General features: G+C 42.9%; 1 protein-coding gene across 1 annotated transcript; it reads left to right on the forward strand.

The window, feature by feature from the left end:
• Positions 1-606: 606 nt before the first annotated feature.
• Positions 607-24113, forward strand: IP6K2 (inositol hexakisphosphate kinase 2). The gene is made up of 6 exons (XM_068201901.1): positions 607-687; positions 16761-17058; positions 19196-19418; positions 20275-20450; positions 21716-21891; positions 23329-24113. The coding sequence occupies exons 2-6, from the start codon at positions 16857-16859 to the stop codon at positions 23824-23826; spliced, it is 1275 nt and encodes a 424-aa protein (XP_068058002.1). The 5' UTR covers positions 607-687; positions 16761-16856; the 3' UTR covers positions 23827-24113.
• The last annotated feature ends 1337 nt before the right edge of the window (positions 24114-25450 follow it).

A 25450-nucleotide genomic window follows, 5' to 3' on the forward strand; every position in this document is an offset into this window, starting at 1 on the left:
TGTGCTGTGAGCTCAAGCACGCAGCCCTCCTCTGCCCCAAGGGCTGTGCAGCTGCTCCCCCTCCTCAGCGGGCGAGCTGCGATGGAGCCCTGCAGCCACGGCCCGGGCCCGTCCCAACTGACGGACCGTGTGGCACACCAGGGGACAAATGGTTTTCAAGCAGGCACTGACAGCAAGTTACGGAGAGCCCTGTCCGTGGCTGCTGCGGCCTGCGGAGGTGGAATCGACGGGTCAGGGAGGTGAACGGGACAGGCCCCAGCCTGTGCGTGCCTGGGGGGTGCCTCCAAGCTCGGGGCCACGGCCGGCTGCCCAGCACTGCCCGCTCGGGCGGAGACCGTGCCCTGTGTCTGCCTCGCGGGGCGCTGGCAGGGCCCGCTGGCAGACGCGGAGGGGTCGCTTGTCCCCGCGGCCCGTGTTCCCCCGGGAGGGGCAGGCGGCCGGGCCGGGATGCGGAGCAAAGCCGGAGCCGAGCCCTTCCCTGCCTCGACTTCCCTGCCCCGCTCCCCTGGCAACAGCGGCGCGGGCCGCGCCCAATCAGCGCGCGGCGGTGCGCGCCCAGCCAATGGAGAGGCGCGCGGGAGGGCGGGGCGCGCCGGAGCGAGGAGGGCCGGCCACGCGCCGCGCCGCCATCTTGACGTCTGAGGAACAAAAGCGCTGAGGCCGCCGCCGGCGCCGGCCCAGCACCAGGTAAGGGGCGCGCCCCGCTCCCCTCGCCGCTGCTCCCGCCCCGGGGGCGGTCGCCGCTGAGGGAACAGCTTCGGTTCCGCCCGCCCGCGCATCGGTGTGTGGCCCGGCGAGGTGGGGATGGGCGGCTGCCCGGAGAGGATGCTCGGTGGCGGCCTCGGGGCATTGCCGGGCTCAGCGGGCAGGGAGCGAGGCGCTGGCCTGGAGTCAGCCCGGGCATGCGGGTATGGCCGGGGCGGGGGACGGCGCTGACAGCGTTCGCGGAGCATCCCCGTCTGCTCAGCGCTTCCTGCGCTCCCCGCGGCGCTTGCGGTGTGGGGGCTGCCGGCGGCGCCGGCCCGGGCTCGGCGCGGGGGGGCCGCAGTTGTGTCTTCCGTGGCTGCTGGCCCCGGGCTGGGGGCCGCCTCACGCTGTTACTCAGCAGTTCTGTGAATCGGCAGACGTTGTCTGTCCGTTTTGCCTGGGTGATGGGATGGATGTGCTGCTGCTCTGACGGCTGCTTGCTACGCTCGATCGTAGTTCCAAATGAAAACCGGGTGCTGCGGGATGTGTTGCATAAGTGGATGTGATGCTCAAGAATACCCTTTTTCTCTGTAATCTGGAATTTCTGGGTGATGCCTTGTTAAGAACTGTTTTGAGGATCACGATTTTGTGAGACCTTTTTAACGTAGCTTGGAAGCTGCAGACGGTTTAAATAAAAACACGGTTGAGGCTTTGGAAATAGGTATCCAGCTTAAAAAATAAATGTTATCGTTGTTGATAGAATAACAACTTCTTCGTAGTTACACCCTGATATGCCCTTGGCCTTAACTCCGCTGTGAAAAGTACGCATGTTTAACACTGATATATTTCCTGATACATGGTTTAATTGCCCTCTACTTCTAGGCTTTTTTTTTTCCTTTTTTTTTTTTTTTGACACAACGCCTTATGTGTCCCATATACTCAGGTGTTTTAGAAATGCATCCCCTGTGCTTTTAATGAACATTGAAGGGGACAGTTTTGTTTCAAATTCTGTAATTAGAATTTTGCTTTAATACTTGGTTCTGGAATATTAATGTTTGGTTTAACTTCTTAGTCAGGTGATGTATTATTGGTCATTACTCAACATGCAGCACTGAAATGGTAGTAGAACAGTTCAGATCTGGCACTTGGGGATAACAGCATCAGGGTTGTTTTGGCCATAGGTTGTTTCTTGGCTCATAATTTTTCTCATATATAAGACAAAACCAACTTGTAAAGTTTTCTTTAAATAGAATTAATTTCTGTATTTTCAGGACTTATTGGTAACATTAAGGAATAGAAACTGGGTTTATGTACACATGCATCCACACATAAATATATGTGTTTTAAAAATTAATGATTAATTTGTTTACTATTGCATCTTCTAGCTTGCTGTTATATTTTTTTTTTCTTCAGTAAATAAGGAAGAACCCAGTGATTTAACTGCCAGAATTCAGGAAAATTTCTTTTTTAAAAATAATCTTAAGTGTTCAGAACTGTCTCCTGGTTAAGGATCATGGGAAGGATTACAGCCATTCACATGTACTTGTTTGTAGGAAATTCCAGATATGAAACTTGGCCGTATAGCTTTTCATAAATTTACATTCATTTAATTGAAGAACTGTCTTTCTGCCTTTTCTGTCTTTGATCTTTATACCTTTCTGAAGTAACAGTCTGTTATCTTGTCTATGGTAATTCAGTTATACAAGCAACACAAGCTTCATGTTTCTGTTTCCTTTGGAGGAAAGGTAGGTCAGAGCTGTCACAACCATGTGGTGGGAAAACTGGACAGTGGTCAGATATACGAATCCTGGGCTTTGTACTCAGAAAAATTCTTTCCCTACTAGTTGCTTTGAAGAAAGATTTAACATTTGTCAGTCATGAGGTTTTGAAAAATCAGGATGATTTTCTTCAGCAAAGAACCTCTTTGCTGCCTGTCAGTGGTTGGACTTCCATCCAGATCAGCGGCATTGGTGTTGCTTTAGTTGTTCTCCAGTCAGCTGGGGAGTGTGAGGGTATTTGGGGATGTTTTTAATTTTGCAGGGTAGAGGAAGGGTGCAAACCTAGAGGCACTGGGGGTGTCTCAGTCTGTCAGCAGTGGTGACACACAAATGTCTGCCCTTTTGGGTTAGCTGGAGGCAGGGTGCTGTGTGTGCTGTCAGGTTGGCAGTGAAAGACCTACTTCACTGGTGATGTGGAATATCTTTGTGGAATTTACCTACAGGGATAAATAGAAGTCTCTAGTTCTTTACTGTCTGAGTATTTTGAGTGAATTGAACTAGGTAAGATCTAGGGAAATTCTGGAGTAACTGGTATTAAATGGCAGTTCTTTTCAGTGGCTCTTAATTTGATGGTCTTTAGAAACTGGGAGATAGCTGGGGTGTTTCTGAGGTCAGGAGTGCTGCTCCTGCAGCCAGGATAACACCTGCCTGAGCTTGAGAGCAGGTCCAGGACCAGAACAGGCAAAACAAGTGTGTCCTCTCTAACATCCATGATGCTGGCCTTCCTGGGGAGCTGTGCTTCAAGTGGGAAAGGCTGGGGGCAAAGAAGTGAACCGAGATTTGATGTGGTTTTTGATGCTAAGCCGAGGTATAGATTTTTCATTTTTGATGAAATTCTCTGGTTTCCTTAATGTTTCTGTGCCCTTGCTTAAACACAGAACTTGTTTAATGGGTAGGAACATATTCCAAAAGTTCACATACCGCATCCAAAGATTGAAAGGGCAGAAACTGAGGTGCAGCTAAAATTTTTATCTTGTGTGTGGTATTTACTGCTCTAGTTGTACCCAAAGTGTGGGGGTAAGAGCCAAATATAGAGCAGTTTGAAGTTTTCTTAAGCTGACATTTTACATTCATAATAATTCTTATTTATCTAGTGAGCATGGGCTAGAACCATTAGCTGAAAGCTGTCAGGTTTTTACACTGACGTGTGGAAAAACCTTGCTGCCTCTCATTCAGTTCATCCACTTATCAGCTGTTGAATTTGCTGATGCTTAGCTCCTCCCTGTTGGCAAGAAGCTGCCTTTGGTCTCCAGGCAACGCAGGTCCGGCTGAGCATCTCTGCCTTGCTTGAAATGATGAAAATTTTCCATTGCAGGGAGAGGATTTTTCCTCTTGCTAATTCTTTTATGTGGCTTCCTCTCTTACCCAAGGTCATTGCATCTTTGAAACAATACAGGGATAGTTCATAAATATCAAGAGGTGATATTTCAAGAGTTTTAAGGTATAGCTGCAGATATGTGTTTCTGTAACTTTTGTTACAAATATCTCATTAGAATGTTAATTTTAGGCCTTTCATAGTAACTCTTTTTATTGCAAAATAGTTCTTTCTTTATGGCTTCTGTAAAAAGCTGTATGACATTGTATCACTTGCTGCAAGCAGCTAGAAATTTCTCCTGCAAATCTGAAATATTGGAAGGCATAATGGAAACAAAATTGTTTGTTCAAATGAAGGTCTGTCATTGGTTGTGTTTAATCAGGTGTTCAGAGCTTGAAATCTGAAATATTCTGCAAATTCTTGGCTTGTGCGGCACAAAGCCATTGCAGCCCTGACTGTGTCTCTGAAAGATGGCTGTGTCAGAATAAGGGAATGATAATCTTCATAATAGGTACAGAACCTACCACTCTGCTGTTACCAGCTATCAACATGCAGCCTTTGACCCTCTGCCTGGGTTGCTCCTGCCTGTGGAGGATTCTGTATTGGAGACAGCTGGAACCAGTTACTGCCCGCTTCTGCACTTTTACTGGATAAAGAAAGGCTTGCTCATAAAATGGCTTTGACCACTGAGAGTCTTGCTTTGTGTGTGTGCTGTGATGGATGGCAGGGCAAGAGGTGGCACAGGCAGTGCCTGGTTTGGCATGCTCACATGCTCATCAGCCAGTTAAGAGCCCAAACAGAGCAGGGAACTACTGAATTCACACAGTAATCATTCAGCTGTGCTGCCTCTCTTGGTCCCTGTCTTCTGTCCTGCTGTGCTGGCATCCAGAAGGTTAGAAGGAAGGGGAAAAAAATTCATTTGGATGACTTGCTTAAGCTGGTTAATAGCAGCCCAGGCTGTTGAGACTTAAGATGAACAAACTTAGGGACAGAAGATACAATTATTGAGGTTATTTTTCATTAGAAAAAGCAAGGGTTTGCGGGGTTTATGCCAAAGTCTGTATTAGAATGAACACAGCAAAAATGGTTTTGCTTTCTTGAAGCACAGAGGGCTTTAAGCTTACCCAAAAAGCTGTGCAGTGCTGTGATGCAGGAATTTTCTACACTGCCTGAAACATTATTAGGAATTTTGAGTACTGCTTATTTCATGCTTATTGAAGATGACCTCTTTTCTTTTTTCATATCTTTTTCCAGAAAAATGGTAATTTATTTGCCTTGTGCTTTTGTTATGTGGAGACAGTGTGATGGCAATTGATTTTTTTAATGACATAATTTAGTTTAATGAGGTTGCAGAAAGGAGACGTGAAACTGTCTGACATGATAGGCATCATCTATCTTTCTAAGGTGTTACCACTTTCAGAAGGTTGATTCAATTTAATGGAAGATACAAGGTTAAATTGATGGGTAGGTGTGTTCCTACTAATATAACTGTCATTGCAACTGGGAATCTGTTCAAGATACCTTAGGAAAATTGGTTCTGGCTTAATAGAACCAGTCAGTTTTCTGAAGAGACATCTGTGAGTATTAAAGTTGAGGGTATAGTTCAGGATAACCCTGACCAAAGATACACAAGAAAAATTTAAAAGTTGTGTCATTTCCAACAAGGAGGGAACAAAAAGGTTGAAGGTGTCATTTGGAATTTGTAGAGCTAGATAATTAGCATCTTTAGTGTGAAGGTAGATGAAGTCAATGCTGATGGAGCTGCAGTGAATTGCCTGGTGAGAGGATGACTGACTTCAAGTTCCATTTAAACAAAGCTTTTGACATACTTAAACCTAAGTGCTGAATCGTGATTATGTCTTAAAATGTAAATAATGTTTTAACATCACTATGTGCAATGTTTGCTTTCAAAAAATAAAGTGCTTTTTTCATAAGCTTGACTTCTGGAAATATTTTTTCCCCCTCATAGTGTGCTGTTTTTTGGAAATGCAGAATTGGAACATCAGCACACTGTGGATGGTGGTGCTATGTTGTGGAATTTTGAAGAGAAAGTAGGTTTTTGGCAATCGTCTGGTCTGCTTCTTCCCTTTTCGGTGAGTGATAGTTTCTCTTTGAAGACAGTTGTACAGTGCACACTTGGTGGCTGCTATAAAAATTGCCTCTAAAGCAACAGATATTTTTAAGGGAATAAAAGACATACTCCAGCTGTATCCCATTGCCTGGGCTATTTAAACTAGCTAGCTCTTGTCTATCAATAAATGCATTTCAGCCTGCTGCAAGGATAAGAGCAATACAGCCAAGCTCCTGATGAAGCTTCCTTTTCTAGATTACTGAAATTGATAAGATTTTTTTCTTCGAGTGGTTTCGTATTGCTGTTTGAATATGTAAACTGTATGAGATTAAAATGGATTAATTCTTTGTCAGTGATTATTATGCTAAGCCTGTAATTGGCCCCAGATGGTGTAAGAGGAGATTGCTGAACAATGAAACATGAAATACATAAATAATTTTTTAAAGCATTTTTTAAGTACTGTGCAGGTGTACTTGCAGAAAAGGTCCTTTTCATGGGAAGAAACTGTTCTTGAAGTGAGTTGCATTTACCAGGGGAAACAGTCTAGATTTTTTCCCCTTGATTTTGTTGTGCCACGTGAGAGTCTGTCTTGTAAGACTTGTCTCCTGTCCTTACTTGCTGTCATCCAATCTGCTGCAGTTAAACAAGAAGCACATGGAAATTATTCTACTGTATCTTTTGCATTTGAACTTCTGTAATTGCACTGGCAGCCCTGCAGGGAGCTATGTGTTCAAGATCTTAGGTCCCAGTTACTTTCAGCTCTTTAGGGAAAGAGCCTGTAGAGGTAACTGAATCATACAAACCCTTCCCTTTAGGATGCAAATCTGGGTTGTGTTATCTGAATTGAGATGCGTTTGCAGTAGTTTGAGATGTTTTGAAATGTAAATACAGTTCTAGAATATATATTAAATGCATCTCATTAATGTGAGCTGTTCTGGAGCAAAAACCCCATTTATCTTAGTCATCAGAAGTATTCTTTGAGCCTACATTTGTAGAACTACAGTTAAAAATGGGGACAGGCATTTCAAAACATGGTGACTATCTCCTTCTGGGCTACTTTTCAATCCTTTTTCCACATAAAGGGACTAAACTTTTTTGAGGACTATTGATGGTATAGATGAATATACATATAAATGAGAAGCATGAAATAGGTACCTGTGCATTTAGGGTATCATTCTTCATATAATAATGTATTAGTTAATGATCTTTGCTGTGCATTACTTTGGAAATTTTTGCTCAAGGATTTAGGCATCAAAGGTTTAATTTAACAATCTTGTCCTTTGGGCCCCTAGTGCTTATGGTATAAAAAGCATTAGAGGTTGGGATTTCTAAAGGAATTACACAGAGAGAAAATCTTTGTGTGGTTAAATGAGGGTGGACTTTGAAAGGGACTTGACGCTTGTCCCGTATGAACGTTATTTTTCTTATCATATTTGGCAAATGGGTCACAACTGAAGGGCTGGTCACAAAGAGTCTATATTCTTTCACTGAGTGGCTCGAAATGCAGTTCTCAGACTGCTAAATTCACAGTAATGAGAAAGGCATAGCCTTGGATTTATTTAATCTTAATGCTGGAATTTCTTCAGGGTGTTGCTGTCTTGAATAATACTTTCATGTGTGTAATCCACACAATTTAGGTCTTTTTGTCATATTTTCAGAAGATTAAAGGCTGAGTGCTATTTTGGTTTCTCCACGACAAAGGGTGGTACTGTCTTTTTGTAGCAACTGGTGATTTTGGCCGCTGATGCCAGAATACCATTTTAAGATGGATCCATTTTTAAATAGGAAGTTTAAGTAGCTTAGTTTTGGTGGTTCAGGTTTCTTATTTTCCATGGTATTTTTACTTGGAAAAGAGACTGGTTCTTAAATTACACAATCCCTGAAAAAACTACATGGGTCAGAATTGCATGCTCTTTTCTGTCTGAATACGCTTAGTAACTTGTAACTTGGCTTTATTTTAGTTACTGGGAGATAAAATAGCTTTACTTGAGAGGTAAAACTGGCATTTTTCCAAACTTTGTACATGTAGGAGTTAAGATTACAGATTACAAATGGTGTAGGGAAAACTGAAAGCTGCTGCTTTTTTTAGATGTTGAAATATCAATTGCACAGGGCACATAACCTCCTTGCTGAATTTTAAGAAATTGCAGCTGAGGGGCTGCTGTGCACGCTTATGTGAAAAAGTTAGAAGTTCTTGGAGGTGGCCTTTGTGACTTGTCTTGCTTTCCTAAACAAAAGGATTGGGGAACTGAGTTTCTCTTAATAATGTAGACCTGGTTTAAGGAAGATAGGGAATAATAATTTTGCGTGAAGAATAATAGTCATAGAACATTATGCAACTTCAGATTGGTTTGTGTGTAGTTTGCTCTCTCAATGTGTTATGCCTAATGTTTCATAATTCTTAAGTTTTATCTGTTAAAGCTGTATTTAAAAGTCTTTTTGGTAGAGGAGGTGGCTCTGCAGCTATGGTGGTAAATATACAGGTATAAATACATGCCTTAACCTCTGTGGCAGTGTTTATGTCTGTGTTTGGGTTATATTTAAAGGAAGACAAAACTAGAACTCCGTGTTTAGGGACTAAAAGGAGATAGGATAAACATGTTGCTAGTTAAAAAAATGTGTTGCGTTGAAAGAGTGTGTCTTTATACATTTTTCAACATCTCAGTGCGTGGTCTTTCGTTTCTGTATTACGAACAAAATTCTTAGTGAATAGATAAGGCTTGATACTCTGGTTACAAGAAAGGATATCTCAGGGTGCTGTCTTACACTCCTGAGAAACAGAACAGGACTTTGTTGTAGCAGCTGCAAGTCCTTCGCCATTGCAGCTGCTGTTGGACTGTCCCTCTCTTTTCGGAGTAGTACCTTGAGATGCAACATCCTTAGAAGAAGCTAGGGCATTTCAAGGTATTTTTTGGCAGTTTGAAAGCAGAAAAATGTGTTCTTCCTTGGTGGGAATCTTCTGTTTGCTAATGTTAAATGTTTGCTAGTGTTTTTAAAACTAACGTTAAAAATGGGTTTAGCTTTCTACCTTGATGGGCCAAGACCGCTGTGGAGTCATCATGTTCCCAAAGGGTTTTGCAAACGTTTTTTGTAGAAATTTTGTGCACAAGTTCATGTATAATTCTGGATTTCTAGATTCCATCTGTTATGCATGATTAAGTAAATTATGACCCTTGTGGGTCCCTCCCAGCTTAGAGTTTTCTGTGGACAGTCAGTATGCCTCTGCAGTACATAGATCTTATTTTGTGAAATTAATCCAAGGTACTTGTTTCCTTATTTATCTGGAGATATTACTTAATTTTTCTGAACTGCAGCAATGTAGTGCTGCAGTTACCAGCCATTTAGTAAAGATAAGCTAAAAAAAAAGCCATTATATCAATACTTTTAAGAAGCAGGTGGCTTCTTTTATCGGTGTAGCCCAAGCGCACGGCATGCAATAAGAGAAATTTGGTCTTTCTTGGCTTTTTGTGACTGTAGGTGGTGGTGATAGATGTGCTACTACAGTGTCTGACTCCCAGTACCCTCATGATTTACCACTAAAAGCTGTAGTAAAAGTGTTTCTGCTTCCAAAGGCAATGCACACATAGACTGAATATGTAGGTCTGAAAGAGTTGGTTACTCTTCAGTTTGCAAGTGTTCTGCTGAGTCTTTTTACTAAACATCATGCTTACTCATCCCTGAGTACAAGTCGTGTAACTTAATAATCATTATATTGATTGATTTGCTGCAAAGGAGCTTAAATAACCTTGACTTGCATAGAAAGTTACAGCTCAGCATCATTTCATCATCACAACCACCTGTTTCAAGTAATACTTAATGAGAAAGAAGGGGGTTTTCCTCCCCCAGTCTTCCTTTTAAAGAAAGACTTTAGTATTTCCTCCCCCTTGATGCTATGACATTGTCCCTCTATTCCTCATTGTACTATTGACTAAAGACTATTGACTACTTTATTAAATATTAATGATTTGCTGCTTATAATACTTTTGCTTTTGTTTATAAACAAAAAACTTCTGAGAACCGACAGTGTCAGTGCACTTTTCTACCAAAGGTAAACTTTTCCCTCCAAATTAGTTACCAGAATAAATGTTTGCTTTTTGTAATTTTGCAGAATTTAGGGCTGCTAGTAAGAGTTTTCGCAAAACTGTAGAATTAATACAAGCACATTATTATGTGGGCTCTTCATTTCTGTCTCAATGAGTTAAAATTATAAACTATAGCTTTTACTACTTAGTTACATTAATTGTATTGCAGATACAGAAAGCTTCCAAAAGTATCCTAATGTGGGATTTGCATTATATGTAGAGGCATAATACATCCTCAAAATCAGGAATTGATTAAAACAATTGTGATAAATTAATGCAGAGCTCATTTATCACAATTGCTTTAATTGTGGCAAATTTGTGTCCAGCTGACTGGACACTAGAGAATATGAGTGTCTACATTCTCATCTTAAGAACTTCTGAAAACACAACACATCAGAGTAACTTCAGTTTCTGAGCCAAGCAGTAGCTAGAGTGAGTGTTAGAAGCAAGTCATTACTAATGTTACTCTGGGCATATTTACTAATAAAACAAGTGTTTTGTGTGTAGGAATGGCATTGATTTTCATAAAAAATAATCACAAGCTGTGCAAGACCTTTGAACCTGAGCATGTTTAACATATCTAATGCTTTTAATACTCGGAAGTTGCATCCTCTGCTTTCTTTGATTCAAGGAATGTACCTTGCTATTTGTGAAGTCCCACATTATTAGTAACAGAACAAGTAGCTCAATCATATGAGGACTTGTAAAATTCCTGTAACCATTCTTGGTTTATAGGTGTATTATTGTAGGCTGTGAAAAGTCATTCTCTTTGAGCAATGTATGACTTAACAACTCAGACCTCAAGTAAATTTTCAATTTTGTGCATGAAACAAATGGAGGGGTGGGCTCTCAAAAACATATCGTGTGTTTTCCACCTTATTTGCATCTTTCTGTGTCCATTCTCAGCTTTGTTGTTTCTTCCTGAGTGTTCTTTGGGCTGAAGCAGCTTTCTCTTTGGCTGATCTAATAGGTCACTGATACTCTTCTCTTCCCTTGGCTGACTGTGCTATTCCTCTGTTTTCTTGTACATTGGTTTTGCATGGCCTGTTTTTTGGTAGCAGGAGGACCACAAAGATTGCTCCTGTGCGGAGCTGCTGGAAGCTTCCACCAAGTCCAGCAGAGCCAGACTCTGATGGCTTTGAAGATGAACATGCTGCTGGCCAAAACTGGGCCAATGAGAGAGGTTGATAATGCCTCCATGATGACATATTTAAGAAGGAAATCAAAACAGAGTTAGAGTTTTGCTTCTAGTCAGAGAAGAGGAGGAGGTGAAAACATATGAGGGAAACAACATGGCAACATCAAGGTCAGTGGAGGAGGTGCTCCAGGCGCTGGAGCTGAGGTTTCTCTGCAGGCTGTGGTGAAGCAGGTTGTCCCCCTGCAGCCCATGGAGATCCACAGGGTTCTCCACAGAGATCCACCCTCAGCCCATGGGGGAGTTTCCCATGGTGGAGCAGGTGGATGCCTGGAGGAGGCTGTGATCCAGTGGAAGACCCAGTGGAGAGAGAGGGCCCTGCTTCCAGGCTGGAGCAGCCTTTTTCTTGGAGGACTGCACCCCATGGGAAGAGAGACCCACATCACAGCAGTTTTGGGAGGACTGTGTGCCCGTGAGGGGAGTTCACGTTGCAGCAGGTGCTGTAGACCAGCTGCTCTAGAAGTTCACAGAGAACTGTCTCCCTGCTAGGGACCCCACGGCCTCACAGGGGAAGGACGCCCCTCCGAGAGCAGCGGAAAAAAATCTCTGTGATGAAATGAAACAAACTCCTGTCTCCTTGTGCTGTTAGTGGGAAGGAGGGAGGAGCTGGGGGGAGAAGGTGTTTTAAGGGCTTATTTTACTTCTCATTATCCTCCTCTGATTCTGTTAGTAATAAATTCACTTTGCAACCTTATGTTGAGCCTGTTTTGCCCTGGAAGCATTTCTCCCAGTCCTTATCTCAACTTGTGAACCCTTTGTTAATTTTTGTTTTCTCTCCTCTGCCAGCTGTGGCAGGGCAGGGTGAGTGAGTGACTCTTGTGGGTGCCTGGTGTTGTGCCAGTGTCAAATCACGACACCTTGGAACCTTGGAGAAGAGGCTTTGCTTTGTCTGCTTCAGCACCCTGCAGCAGCTCTGCTCTGCAGATATCTACCCTGTCAGCTTCCTCTGCATTCCCCAGTGAACTGAGAAAAAAGGACAGGCAGACATCGCTGCCTTGCTATTTCTGTCCCTGTAAAGCTGATTTATGGCTGTGTGGAGTTGAAGACGCTAAACATCCAAAGCAAAAAGCTTGCACTGGAAAGAACCCTGTTTTAACAGATTTAACAGAAGGGCAGCTCTCTGCATCAGTAGTTCTATCATTACAAAGTTTTGGCAGGAGGTGTATTATTTTTGAGATTGTTATGAAGGAAGAAGCTGCTGCTTAATTAAGACCTGTGCTCTCCAAAGGATGTGTTCATTAATGCAATTACGTGTGGGACTAATTCGAGAATCTGTAATGACATGAAGTACCTTCCAAAGAATGCTGTCACCTGAGATTAATGTTAAGAGCCTGAAAACATGAATTCATTGTGGTATTCTTTTGATGGTCATTGTCACACGTGATGGGGATAAGAGGTCTATAAATGTCACTTCTGGTTTGCAGGTTTGGATTTTAAACATCTTTTGCTGCTTACTGTAGGAATGATACTACTCAAGCGAATGTTGCTGTGTCTAGACACATGTTTATTTGCTCCTTCATGTCAGATTTTTTTCTTAAAATGCTTGACATGTGAAGAGTTAATAAATCTGCTTTTTAGGCTGATGCGTTGTTTGAACAAGAAGTAGTCAAACGCACTTAAAAGCATGTAGGAGGAAAAGGGCAGGGTACAGTGAGCCTGCATTTGCTGTCTGGGAAGATTGCCTAAAAACAGCTGTTCTGGGCTCTTTCTTTCCCAAAGAGCATTGAGAACAAACTGGGTGTAGAATCAGAGGAAAGGCAGTGAAGAACTGCATTGTGCTTGTGCTGGTCAACATCAATGCCACTTGAAACTGTTGGTCTTAGGTCAAAGCTTTTATTTGTAAGGAACTGCAACCACTTTGGCATATTGTGAGGCTGTTTATGGAATTAAAGTATTTATAAATGAAACAGTGCAAAGCATTTCTGATAGGCATTACAGTTATGCTCCAGGCCCTGTTAATCTGAATGGCAAAATTCCAAATATTAAGGAAAGCCAAAATCATAAACAAATCCCGATTGTTTGTAATGGTAATGTTAAGGCATGAAGCAGAAAAAATGTAAGATCTTATTCAAAACCTTTTTTCAAGTGAGAATAATTTCATTGGGTGAAAAGAGACTGAATTTATTAGGTAAACAGTGCTTCTGGAATGGCTAAAATATAGTAATTGATCAAAGTGAAAACTAAGGCCTCATTGAAACCTAAATTGTTGACAAGATTTACGTGGTCTTGCTACTGTCTTCTTGAGCACTGTTACTATGTTCACATTGATGTGGTTTCGGTTCATAAAAAGGCACTAAGTTGCCATGCACAATTAAGGAGCTCAGCTAAAGCCTTAATAGCAAGGAACTCCTTGCTGGTGCTCTGTTCAGCCGTCCTTGCACAGAGCTTCTGCTGCAGAGCTGTATTAATAGAGCTTTTTCAGCAGGGATATGTACTACAAAAATTCAGTCATAGAAACGGAACATGGGGGAGGTGCGATGTAGTTTTTGGAAGATAAAAACAGAAGGAGAACTTACTAATACAGGCACAGTAAACTCATCTTCATTTGTGTGAGCCTTCCCCTTTATTTCTGGTAGTTTCACATTTGTCTTGTGGTAGTACCGACTGGGTACACTGTGTTTGACTACCTATAAATGTTTCTAACGTTTCTCTCAAAGAAACCCCAGCCCTCTCTAAATACTGCATAACTTCTAATCACTTATCAGATAATTTGTATATCAGAGCACTAAAAACTTGCCTTCTTTTTCCTCAAATGGGAAGTTACACTGTGTGATGTGCTGCCAGATCTTACTTGTTCAGGAAAGGGTGAAGTAGAATGAGTAGTCCTGTCCAATTCTGTGCTTGGCAGTTCCATTGCTCAGTGCAGTCTTCATACAAGTATTGTCCAGACCACTTGGGCATCCGTGGAAGCAAACAAGTTGAGCTGCTACTAATGAGCTCCCTGAAGATGTGTTGGGTAAACAAGGTGTACATTATGTGTTGGAGATTACGTTTGCTAGAGTCATTTCTATGGCATAAATATCTTCAAGACTTAACTCCTGATGCAACTCTAATGCAGGAAGACTGGGACAGATTTAAATGTTTGAGGTTAAAGGATGTTGCAAGGTACTTTCTCAGTCTGAATCGCTGCAGTTGGCAATCCGTGTCTCTGTATCAGGGGTAATTAGGAAGGCAGCCACAGAGTGGTGATGCTGACTTGGAAAAAGTGGCTCTTGTACTGCGCTGTACTGCAAGGCTGTTAAATGTGGCTGTGCCAGTGTAAAGTTCTGGTACTGCAGGATCATGTACATGTGAAACGCACCTCCGGTGAAACCTGGCACACTTCTGGCTTTCCCGTGGAAATTCCAGAGGACTGGAGGCATTATTGGCTCTAGAAAATCCTAGTGAAAACTCAAGAGTTGTAAAATTACTGGTGCAGTATACAGACTGATGCTTATAATTTCTGTAAGAGAAAATAGAAGCAATTCTCAGAGTTTACTCAGGAGGTAATGTGGCTTGTCAAGTGTGTGTTTGGAGGCAGCTCCAAGTGTGTTACACGTAGTGGTAAGCCAGCTTGCAGGTGAGCCTTAAGGAAGAGCAGTGTGGCTCTGCATAGAGTGGGGTGCTACTTTGGGGAGCCATGGAGAAATAAATCTGTGACTCAGGAGCAGTAAGAATGCTCCCTTCTGGCTGTGGCAGCTGAAGAGATACATTAGACTTGGGGACAGGCCATGGTTACCTGGCTTTTCTGCACTGTCAGGGCACTCCAGGGTTGCTCAGCTTGGTGCAGTTGGGTAGGCTTTTTTGAAGTGGCTTGTGTTTGGGGTGTAACTGAGAGGTTTTTATATGTGTGTCTCTGAGTTGTCAAATTGTTGATGCTGAGGTAGGTTAGAAAATTCTGTGGTGATGTAGAAGCTGCATTAGAAAAAGAAGACTAGGAAATTAAAAGTAGTACAAAGAGAAATTAAAGTTTGTTGGTATTGCTCTAATCTTAATAATATAGGTTATCATAAGACAGTATTGTTTCTGGGGAATACTATTCCAGATTGAAGGGGGGGGGAACCCAACAACCTGATAATGTTTTGTCAAATAAGACGCTTGGAAGAAAGGAGGGGAAAAAAAACACCAAAAAACCCACCAAAAAAAAAAAAAAGTTCAGCTCTTATTGACCTGTTATCTTTAGGCACAGGTAAAAAAAAAAATTCCAGGACCCAGAGTTCATTCAGTTGATCAATCTGTTGTTTCTTTAAGCAGTTTAGTTGTTTAATTCAATTAATGCTCTTATGTCCAGGACATGCTGTAGGCGTCTGTAGTTCTGGTAGCGCTGCTGCTTTAAGCCTGCAGGTCTCTGCTTTTCCAGTTAATGTAAAGCTGTTAAATATCTAAGGAGGACAAATAAAAATAGACCTGTGACCTAGAACACTTTGTAGTCTCTTTGAATTTAAGTGCATTATTGTTCGTGTAACTATCTTTGGGCAAAATGAGCATGAGGTTGTTTTTAGCCGCAAAAAGTTAATCATTAAAGCTTTGGTCTAAAATTAGGGTAACTCGACTTAAAAGTTTACTGGAAGGCAGAGAACAAGACAGTCACGTTTTAGTTTTCAGCGTCGCTCCTTGAATTGCTTTCTGAAGTGCAGGTTACATGAAACTGGTGTCTGGCCAGAACCGAGCAGCGTGCGGTCACAGGGTACAGAAGCAGATCTTTTGGATGCAGCTAGCACAGGCCACTGCCTTCTGCGGAATGTGGGGGGAAAAATGGCACATTAGCATTTCGGGTGGCCCGTGAAGAGCTTGCATCTGTGTAATATTTTCGGTATCTGACATGTTGTGAACGAACCGGTGAAATAAACATCGGTCGGTGGCTGTCCTTGTCTGGAAGGGAGGAATCGTACGCTCGGTGTTAATTCCCGGTTTCTCGGGCTGGCCCGCGCAGCGGGGCTGTCTCGGCGGTCGGGCGCACTGCTGGAGTGCGGCAGGCGGGGCTGGCCGCGGTGGCCGCGGCGGGGCTGGCCGCGGCGGCCGCGGCTGGGGTTCCTTGGCCGCGGTGGCCGCGGCTGGGGTTCCTTGGCGGCGCTGGCCGCGGCTGGGGTTCCTTGGTTGGCGCTGGCCGCGGCTGGGGTTCCTTGGTTGGCGCTGGCCGCGGCTGGGGTTCCTTGGTTGGCGCTGGCCGCGGCTGGGGTTCCTTGGTTGGCGCTGGCCGCGGCTGGGGTTCCTTGGCGGCGCTGGCCGCGGCTGGGGTTCCTTGGTTGGCGCTGGCCGCGGCTGGGGTTCCTTGGCGGCGCTGGCCGCGGCTGGGGTTCCTTGGCGGCGCTGGCCGCGGCTGGGGTTCCTTGGTTGGCGCTGGCCGCGGCGCTCCTTCTGCCGCTCCGCGCGTGCGCGCCGCGCGCTGCCCGCCCCGCCCCGCCCCGCCCCGCCCCGCGACGGCTCCCATTGGCTGCGGCTCGGCGGGGGCGTGCCCGCCCCAGCCCGCGTGCCTGCGCCCCGCGCTCGCCCGCAGTCGGCCGCGTCCGGAGCGAGAGCTGCGCGCTCGGCCCCGCTCGGCCCCGCTCGGCCCCGCTCGGCCCCGCTCGGCCCCGCTCGGCTCTCGCCGGGCTGCCCAGCCCACAGCCCGCGGACACTGACGGCCGCCGCTCTCTTGTGCTTGCCTCGACAGACTTTTCAATCAGAGTAAACACCTGCGGCTCTCGGAGGCTTCAGGCTCTGACTGCCTTCACTGCTGCCGCCGTCTTCTGTCTAATGTGCTACAAGGATGAGCCCAGCATTTGGAGCAATGGAAGTGGAGCACTATTCCAAGGGAGTCTTACTCGAGCCTTTTGTCCACCAAGTAGGAGGACACTCCTGTGTCCTCCGGTTTAACGACAAGACCATCTGTAAACCTCTTATTCAGCGAGAACACCAGTTCTATGAGACTCTCCCAACAGAAATGCGTAAATTCACTCCACAGTATGAGGGTAAGTTACCAAACCTTTGAATGGGGTTGGGCTTTTTGTTTCTGTTAATGCGAGTGTGCTGTGCTCTCTGTTCTCTCTGAAATCTCTTCTGTGTCGAAGAGATTTTAGGGTTTTTTTTCATGTATTTTGATGTTGTCTGAGGCAGGCTGTGGAGATGCAGGGTGGAAATGCTTTCCAAGTTGGTGTTTGGGCTGACTAACAGCATTAGAGTAGAGCAGCTCTGCTGGTGATAGCCCATATATCTCCCTTAGGCACAGGTAAGTAGCTAACAGCTTGAGAACATTTTCAGTAATTATCTGCGCTTTTTTTGTGGATTTTAATTTTTTTTTATTTTTACCACTTGTTTAATGTTTGTTTACAAAGGACTTGGTAAGGATGGATAATAGTGTTTTGTGTAAGCTTAGTTGTGGTCTCTTTTGTGCTTTGATTTCTCCTCTTGATTTTCATTTCAATTGCAATAAGTACATGCCAGTAAGGTGTCTTGTTGAATAATTGCAGTGTAATTTCTGCCATTAAGGAAATGAAAATTCATGGCATTTAGGTAGGCATGGATCAAGTAGCTGTGATGAGGCTGAGTCAGAAGTTACTGTAGGAGTGGAAATTCCAGTTCTCCTAAGAATTGAACCAGTTAACAGGAATACTTCTTTTTCTTTCTCCTATTCCATCAACTGCTGCCTGATGATTAATAAATAATATGTCTGAAGGACTTTTTTAAAATGCATTTGCTTTTTAAAGCACATTGATTTTAACACCCATGATGGTGATGAAGTTTTGTGTTCTGTTTGTGAAAGCGATGGAAGACTTCAGTGATGTTTCAGAGTTAATAATCTCTGCTCATTTACAGAGACTTTCTGCCATGTCTAATTACAAGTTCTGTTGGACTGGAAGAAAATCTGATCTTTGAATGATACTTTTCAAAATGTAATAGAACAATTGTACTAGTGCATGTGGCTTTCTGGGAAGTACGGGGAGGGATTTAGAGAGAAGGGGCCTCTCTTGGTCCACCTCTGTTTTTTTTTTTCCAGAGTAAAGGCAAAGAAGCCATTTGCTAGCTGCTCCCCCACCCTTTTCCCCATTGTCCTTTCCTTTGTGACAGCGGGACAGAGTTTGTGTACTCCTGCCCCAGCCACTGCAGGTCTGGGAGCTGCCTGCCCACCTTGGGAATTCCAGTCTCTCACCGAGACTTCTCCCCTTGCTAGTGATGAGCTGCAAGAACTGTGCAGACTGATTGATCTGAAATAGAGGACTGGAAAACAAAGTAAAAAACAACTCAGATAATTGTTGTGGCTTCTCCATTAACCCCTGAGACTTACTCATGTGGTACTGGGCACATCTGTCAGTGCTCCACTAAGACTCTTAAAATACAGTGCAGTGCACTAGAGACTCCTGAGGGGAGGATGATGAGAAAAAATGCTTTTGAGGTTCACCATGTTTCTGTACCACAAATAGATTTGCTTTGTATTGCATTTTTGTTACTTATTGCACAAGATTGCTGCGTAACCAGTATCAATAAAATATATTCCAAAAAATATAAGAAAATGTATAATTAAACATGGTGATTTTAAGTGGAAGCTTTTGGACTAGTTTCTGTTGTAATGTGACATTTCCCTTGTTTTGCTCTCCTTGCACATCTTTCCTTTCCCTTGGGATCTATTAACCAAGTATCATTTGGAGAAGTGCTTTTTGATTTGCTGTCATGCAAAATTTAAAAAGTTTTTAGTGTGAATTTTTATTTTGTGCAGGTCACTTTTCACTGCAAGATGTTAACAAATGTTTTACATCTCACTTAGAATCAGATCAGTCAGATTTTTTTTAATTAATAAAAACTTTTATTAATTGAAATTGTGTCCTGTTATTATTTGATTGTTACTTGACTGCCTCAGAGAGAGAAAATGACCTTTTGTATCGATGTTGTGCCAATATGATAAATTGTCTTTTGTGAGGTGTCATCTTTGTCTAGCTCTTTTGATATTTGTTAGGTTGGCAGATGAGGTTTGGCCTGTGGCAAGATAGAAACTAAGGACTGGGGTAAGAGAAAAAATAAAGTTGCTGTATTCTTAGTGTAAAAGAACGCGTTCTAAAAGGCTTGCTTGTCGCTTGAGCAGTTCATAACTGTCTGGGTCCTTTTTCTCTTCAGGTGTGGTATCAGTGAGCTTTGAAGAGGATGAAGATGGAAACTTATGTCTAATAGCATATCCATTGAACGGGGACCACGATAACTTAGAAAACTTAGATAATTCTGACTGTGAACCCAAAAGTAAGCTATTGCGCTGGACTAACAAAAAGACACTGTTGTTAGAAAATGAGAAGATATCAAAGGAATGGGTCCGGCAGCACAGGAAAGAGGAAAAAATGAAAAGGTAAGTTTGACTTTTAACTGTCAAATTCTGGGCTCCAGAATTCCAGAAAATTCCCTAGAATTCTTTGCTTTCATTTTCTTTTTGTCTCTTGTTTCTTTCGTTTTTCCTGACCTTTATAGTGCAGACAACTTCACTAGTGAAACTGTTATGTCCTTAGCCCTCAGTAAAGGCTAAGTTGAGTCTTTCCTTTTTTTTTTTTCTGCTGTGGTCAGTTGAAACAGGTTTCCCAAAGTTATTTTTGAAGCTTCAGAAAGAGAAAAAAACCACAAACCAAAAAAACCCAGCCACAAAAAAGCACCTCTACAAACAAACAAAAAGCATTCACCCACCTGCAAAAAAAAAAAAAAACAAAAAGTCAAAAATAAACTAACTCCTAGCATATTTAAGTGATACTATGTATGGCATACTTTGTTAGGAATCCTGCTTTATCCCTGCTAGTGACATTTTCCCCCTTGTCAATTCCTATTAATTGTGCCCTCCATAAACCATAAGCTGTGATGTGTTGTGCTAAAAACAGTGACCTTAGCAAAGGATAAACCCTAAAGTGCATCGCTACCTCTTGCATTACTTCATAGAAGCCATGCACACAGGTAAAGGATACATAAGTAGAATTACTAAGTGTTTTGTAACATTTGGCTATATGCTCATTTATGTTACTATGGAAGTGGCTTTGTAATGGTTGAAACACTGCTCATAGGCATCTTGTTCATGTGTACAGAGAGGAAAATAAAGATTCTGCTTGCTGTTAATGAAGTTGAGCAAAATAGGTTGTCAAGTTAAATCCATTGACAACCCCTCTTCAAGAGCTTATTTTTCCTCTTGATCTGTAATTTGCTACTTTGTTCTATTTTTCTAGCCACAAACTGGAGGAAGAATTTGAGTGGCTGAAGAAATCTGAAGTCTTGTATTACACTGTAGAGAAAAAAGGAAATGTCAGTTCTCAGTTTAAACACCATAATCCTTGGAGCATGAAATGTCACCAGCAACAGTTACAGCGGATGAAGGAAAATGCAAAGCACCGAAATCAATATAGTATCCTTTCCTGAAAGTACCTCATAACAATGGAATGAGTAGGGCTCTGCCTCTTATTTTTTGAACATTCCAGATAAGAGTAGAGAGCAGGCTTAACTGCAGTCCCAAGAGACTCTCTGAAGCTGTGATTTATTTGGCATCTTGGAAGGGTTTGCCAGCACTTTCTAGAAATGGGCTTTTCCAGAACGTAACAAACTACCTAAGCTAGGAAATTGAGAGAACTCAATTGAAATCTTCACATTGTGGCTTAGTGGACATGTTTTACAGCATAATGTTTGGTGTCTTCCACAAAAACAGTTTCTAGGTGAGAGTTTTCAAAGTAGATGAGTTCTGTCACTTCTTATTACCATTTTGATATAGGTGATATTAAAAACCAGTGTCCTCTTCCTCTTTTCATCAGTTTCTTAAACAGAGAGGATGTTCCAGTGCCTGGAGTTTCTGCTCCTAGTAGTCTCTTTTTGATGAGCTTTAAGAAAAGTTGAATATAAACAGTCATGTAGGATTGAAGCATGAGAAACAAAAAACTGACTGAGTCCATGGAGGCTGAAGCACAATGGTTTTGTGCTGTGGATTCATAGGCAAACATCTCCACCCTGAACATTCTGTCAAAAAATGATCTTGCTGTAGGCTTGGATGCAACTAATATATCCTGCAAAAGCAGTAGTAACTAAATACTGAGGTAAACAAATTTCTCAGTGTGAGGAGTTTCGGTGATGGATTACTGAAACATCTATGACTAATAAATGATCAAATTGATAGGATTTTTTTGGCTGGTACTCTCACCATTTCACTGTAGATTATTATTCAGTTGCCTAAAAATTGTGTGATATCTTTGGAACAGTAATAATACAGATATTTTAAAGTTGTAATGATGGTATGAAAATGCTTAAATGCTTCACTGGTTTTGAATAGTAATACAAACACACAAAATCTTCACTTCCCAGAGGAAAAAAAAAATCTCTTGCTAGACCGGAAATTGGTCATAATTCAAAGTCAGCTGCCAAGTTATATTTCTCTATAACTCTGATTGCTTTTGGTTTTCACTAAATGTGAAAACTCACTAGTCTCTCTAGACCAGTAAAACTGGAACTGGCTTAAAACAGAGAGGGCATCTTAAGTTTATGTAACTGTAATTTTTCTAGATTACTTTATACTAGGCATGTTTTGGATATCCTTAAAGTAGAGTGAGGCACTATAAAATCTGTGTTTTTAATGTTTTTAAAGCCTGTATTCCTCATTGTGAGGTTTGTTCCTTAACTGATCAGAATTCATTTTGCTGGAGAACCTGACGTCTCGCTACGAGGTTCCGTGTGTGCTGGACCTGAAGATGGGGACCCGGCAGCACGGCGACGACGCGTCCGAGGAGAAGAAGGCGAATCAGATCCGCAAGTGCCAGCAGAGCACCTCGGCCGTGATCGGGGTGCGCGTCTGTGGCATGCAGGTGAGAGGAGAGCTCATCGTGTGCGGCCAACAGTCTTGCACCTATTTCTGTTAGTGGAGTTTAGGGTTTGTGTAGTCATCTCACAAGTTGTTACCCTTGAGCTGCTGTGCTTTGTTTCCTTCAGAGGGGAGTGAGGACTTTGAGTGTCGTTGATCAGTTGGAGGTGACAGCATCTGCAGGAGCAGCCTGCAACCCATGCTCTGCACCAATGAGTGCAGGCTCTGAACACAGAAACAACCTTCTGCACCTTATCAGCAGTTCAAAACTTAAAACTACTGCTGCAATTAACATTTCAGGATAGCATAGGGAACACTTACAGGAGGACAGTTATATGCATTTTGAAGTAAGCATGTGGAAATTTGTTAAAATATTAAGAAGCAATCAGTTATGTTCTGTAACTTTGAACAGCCACAGATTTTTCACTGCTTGAAGTAGACTTGTTGCAAAGTGCAGGCAAGAAGTGCTTGGTAAATGTGATAAGACTTGTTGCCAGATGAGGAGACATTGTATGGACTTTCACCTGAATTTTTTGTTTACTTGTTTCTGTATTCCTAGAGTGACAAATGGGAAACAACATGTTTGTATTGGAGTTTTTTCCTGAAGCTTCTCTCCTCCTATCCAATAGATTCCAGGAACACTAGCAGTATTTGCTAGGACTTGTTCCATAGCAGGACTGTTGGCATATGTGGTGTTCAGCTCACTGTTCAAATTCAGAGAAAAACATGAGGCAGAAATGAAAGTGTTGGAGCTGCATTTCTAACCACAGTGTACTGGGATTTGATCAGGGCATTGCCACTGTTCACTTTCCAGTGTTCACCTGTGCTGGAAAGCAGAGAGGAACTTTGGAAGTACCTGCAATCCTTTCTTGGCCCAGATGTTTAGGCATTATTGAACTATCAGTTGTATAGGCCACTCTCCTTTGCCTTCCTGCAGAAAGGCATTTTTCTGCAGGAGCACCTCTGGCTTCTTCAAATACAGATGTTTATGGGGTACACCTTAGTTTTGTATAGGAATGTTTGCTGTCACTCAGATCTCAGCATGCTGAGAATCAACTGGTACATCCTAGAGTATAGGCAGGTAATGAGCTGAACTAGTGGCTGTGGTAGAAGCTGTAGCTTGACTTTGGAGATCTTGGCTGCAGCTTTCCTAATCTCACTTAAAGCCCTTGTTCTTACATTCTGGGTGGAAAAGCTCAAATCTAAACTGAAGGAATTTTCCATTTCCTCGGAGTTGCACAGGCGCTGCTGGATCAGTTGATAGCAATTTCTATAATTGTGCAAGAGCAGTTTTAGAGATTAGTATGGCATCTTGTAAAAGCGTTAAGGAGCATGCTTTTTTAGCTTTTAAAATTTTTTTGTGTCCCCTCAAAGCTTTGATGTCAATGTACCAGCAATTTTAACTCTTCCCTTTTTTCTTGTCTTGTGTTTGTATATGCAGGTCTACCAGGCAGGCACTGGCCAGCTGATGTTCATGAATAAATACCACGGAAGAAAACTCTCAGTCCAAGGATTCAAAGAAGCACTTTACCAGTTCTTTCATAATGGCAAATACCTGCGCAGGGAACTCTTTGAGTCCGTTATTAAAAAACTTACTGAACTCAAGTCTGTGCTGGAGAAACAGGAGTCCTATCGCTTCTATTCAAGCTCCTTGCTGATCATCTATGATGGAAAGGAAAGGCAGGAAGTTGCCGTTGACTCGGATCCAGAGGACCTAGAGGACCTTTCAGAGGAATCTTCAGATGAGTCAGCAGGAGCCTATGCCTACAAACCAACTGCCAGTACTGTCGATGTCCGCATGATAGACTTTGCCCACACAACCTGCAAGTACTATGGAGAAGATAGTGTGGTGCATGAGGGCCAAGACACGGGTTACGTTTTTGGACTCCAGAATTTAATAGATATTATTAAAGAAATAAGAGACGAAAGTAGTGAATAAACAGTGTGAATGCACATCAGTAGAAAGCACTATTGTGACTCTTTGTATTCAAAAATTATTGGCCACTTTCTGGTGGTAGGAATCTTTACAGGCTCTGCAAGAATGATCCTGTCAGAGTCAGACTTGTTCAGAGGGCATTTACTTACATTGGTGCTGGACCTAGCACTGGCAAAACTTGGTATCCTTATTTATTTTAACTTTCTTAAACATTCCATATTTGATTACTCAGATACCTCTGTTATCCCTGTGTGTATATGTTCCAATAAAATTCTTTTTGTTCATTGTAAGTGATGCTTCTGTTGTTGCTGGTGACTGAGGAGGAGATGAAGCTCAGATCTCTGGTCTCTGGTGTAATGCAGAAGCATCATATGAACAGCAAGGCTTACCTGCCTCGTGAGACCACCTGTGGGATAGCGCATCTGTCCTGGGCCTCCTGTCAAGAGTGATGAGCAAGCCCAGCAGAGCCACTGAGCTGCCAGGGCCAAGCACCTGCCCTTTGAGGAGGGGCTGGGACAAAAGAGCCTGCATAGATGGGGTAAAGACGGCTTCCGAGAGACCTTCAGAGCTCCCTTCCAGCCAGAATGAGGACTGATCAGTGAGAGCTGGCTCTTGAAATCAACAGCCTATTTCTTGTTCCCTGGTATTGTAACTAGGTCTTGGGTATCTAGAAAGAGGCTGTGTAACCTCTTTCTAGAGAGCTGTAGATGTTACTGAACCTAAGCTGAGGCATAACGTGTAAAACTTATACAGGAATAGCTGCAATAGCAGCAACCAGGGCAGAGCTGCCAGGCCTGAAAAGAACCTTAAGCAGCTTAAAATCTTACTTGGAACAAACTGACAGGAAGGAAGCATCAGAAAGTGAGAGGGTAGTGAGCAATTGAAATAACAGAGTAACTAAGCCAACGGTTCTGTTACAAGGAGCATTTATCTAACCATTTTTAGATACAGAACTTCTCCCCTTGAGAGGTTTGTACGTCATCATGATAGTGCAAGAGAAAAATGGGTGTGGAAGTGCTGAGGTAAGAACGGGGAAGTTCTTGTTACAGATAATCAGAATGAAGTAGTCAGTTTGTGCAGAAGAGTCAGGTGAATCATCTCGCTGGCCCATACTCTGCCTGCAGGCTTGCTTTGGAGAGGAGAGGTGGGATGTGACAGGAAGGCTGCAGATCTGCTTGTGGAAGGTCACCCCCTTCAGTTGGCTGTAGCCCTGTAGCTTCAGTTTCAAATTCCCCAGCAGTTGCTATCAAGTTCTTGATCAAAGTCTGTCTGAAGGCTCTCCTGTGCTCCTTTGTACTTTTTAAGAGTGTTTTTAACCTTTCCTTGTACGTGAGTTTGTGGGTGGGCTTTTATTGTTTGGTTTGTGTTGGGTTTGTGTTGTTCCACAGTGTTCAGGCACTGTCTGATGTTGGCTTTAAACAGGTATTTTTAGGTCTTGCAGACACCTCAGTATTTTATGCCAGTACATGGGCTGTTGTCTCTGAAGATGGGCTTGTCCAGCATGAACAGGCCATATGTTGCTTCTGGGTGAGACTCCAGTGGTGAGTGCAGCTGACAGGGCCCTGTGAACCACTCCTGACACTGGCTGCAAAAACCCTTGGGCAAGGGGAGGATGGGGCTACTTATT

This window comes from Anomalospiza imberbis, chromosome 11, assembly GCF_031753505.1.
Source record: "Anomalospiza imberbis isolate Cuckoo-Finch-1a 21T00152 chromosome 11, ASM3175350v1, whole genome shotgun sequence".
Classification (NCBI taxonomy): Eukaryota; Metazoa; Chordata; class Aves; order Passeriformes; family Viduidae; genus Anomalospiza; species Anomalospiza imberbis.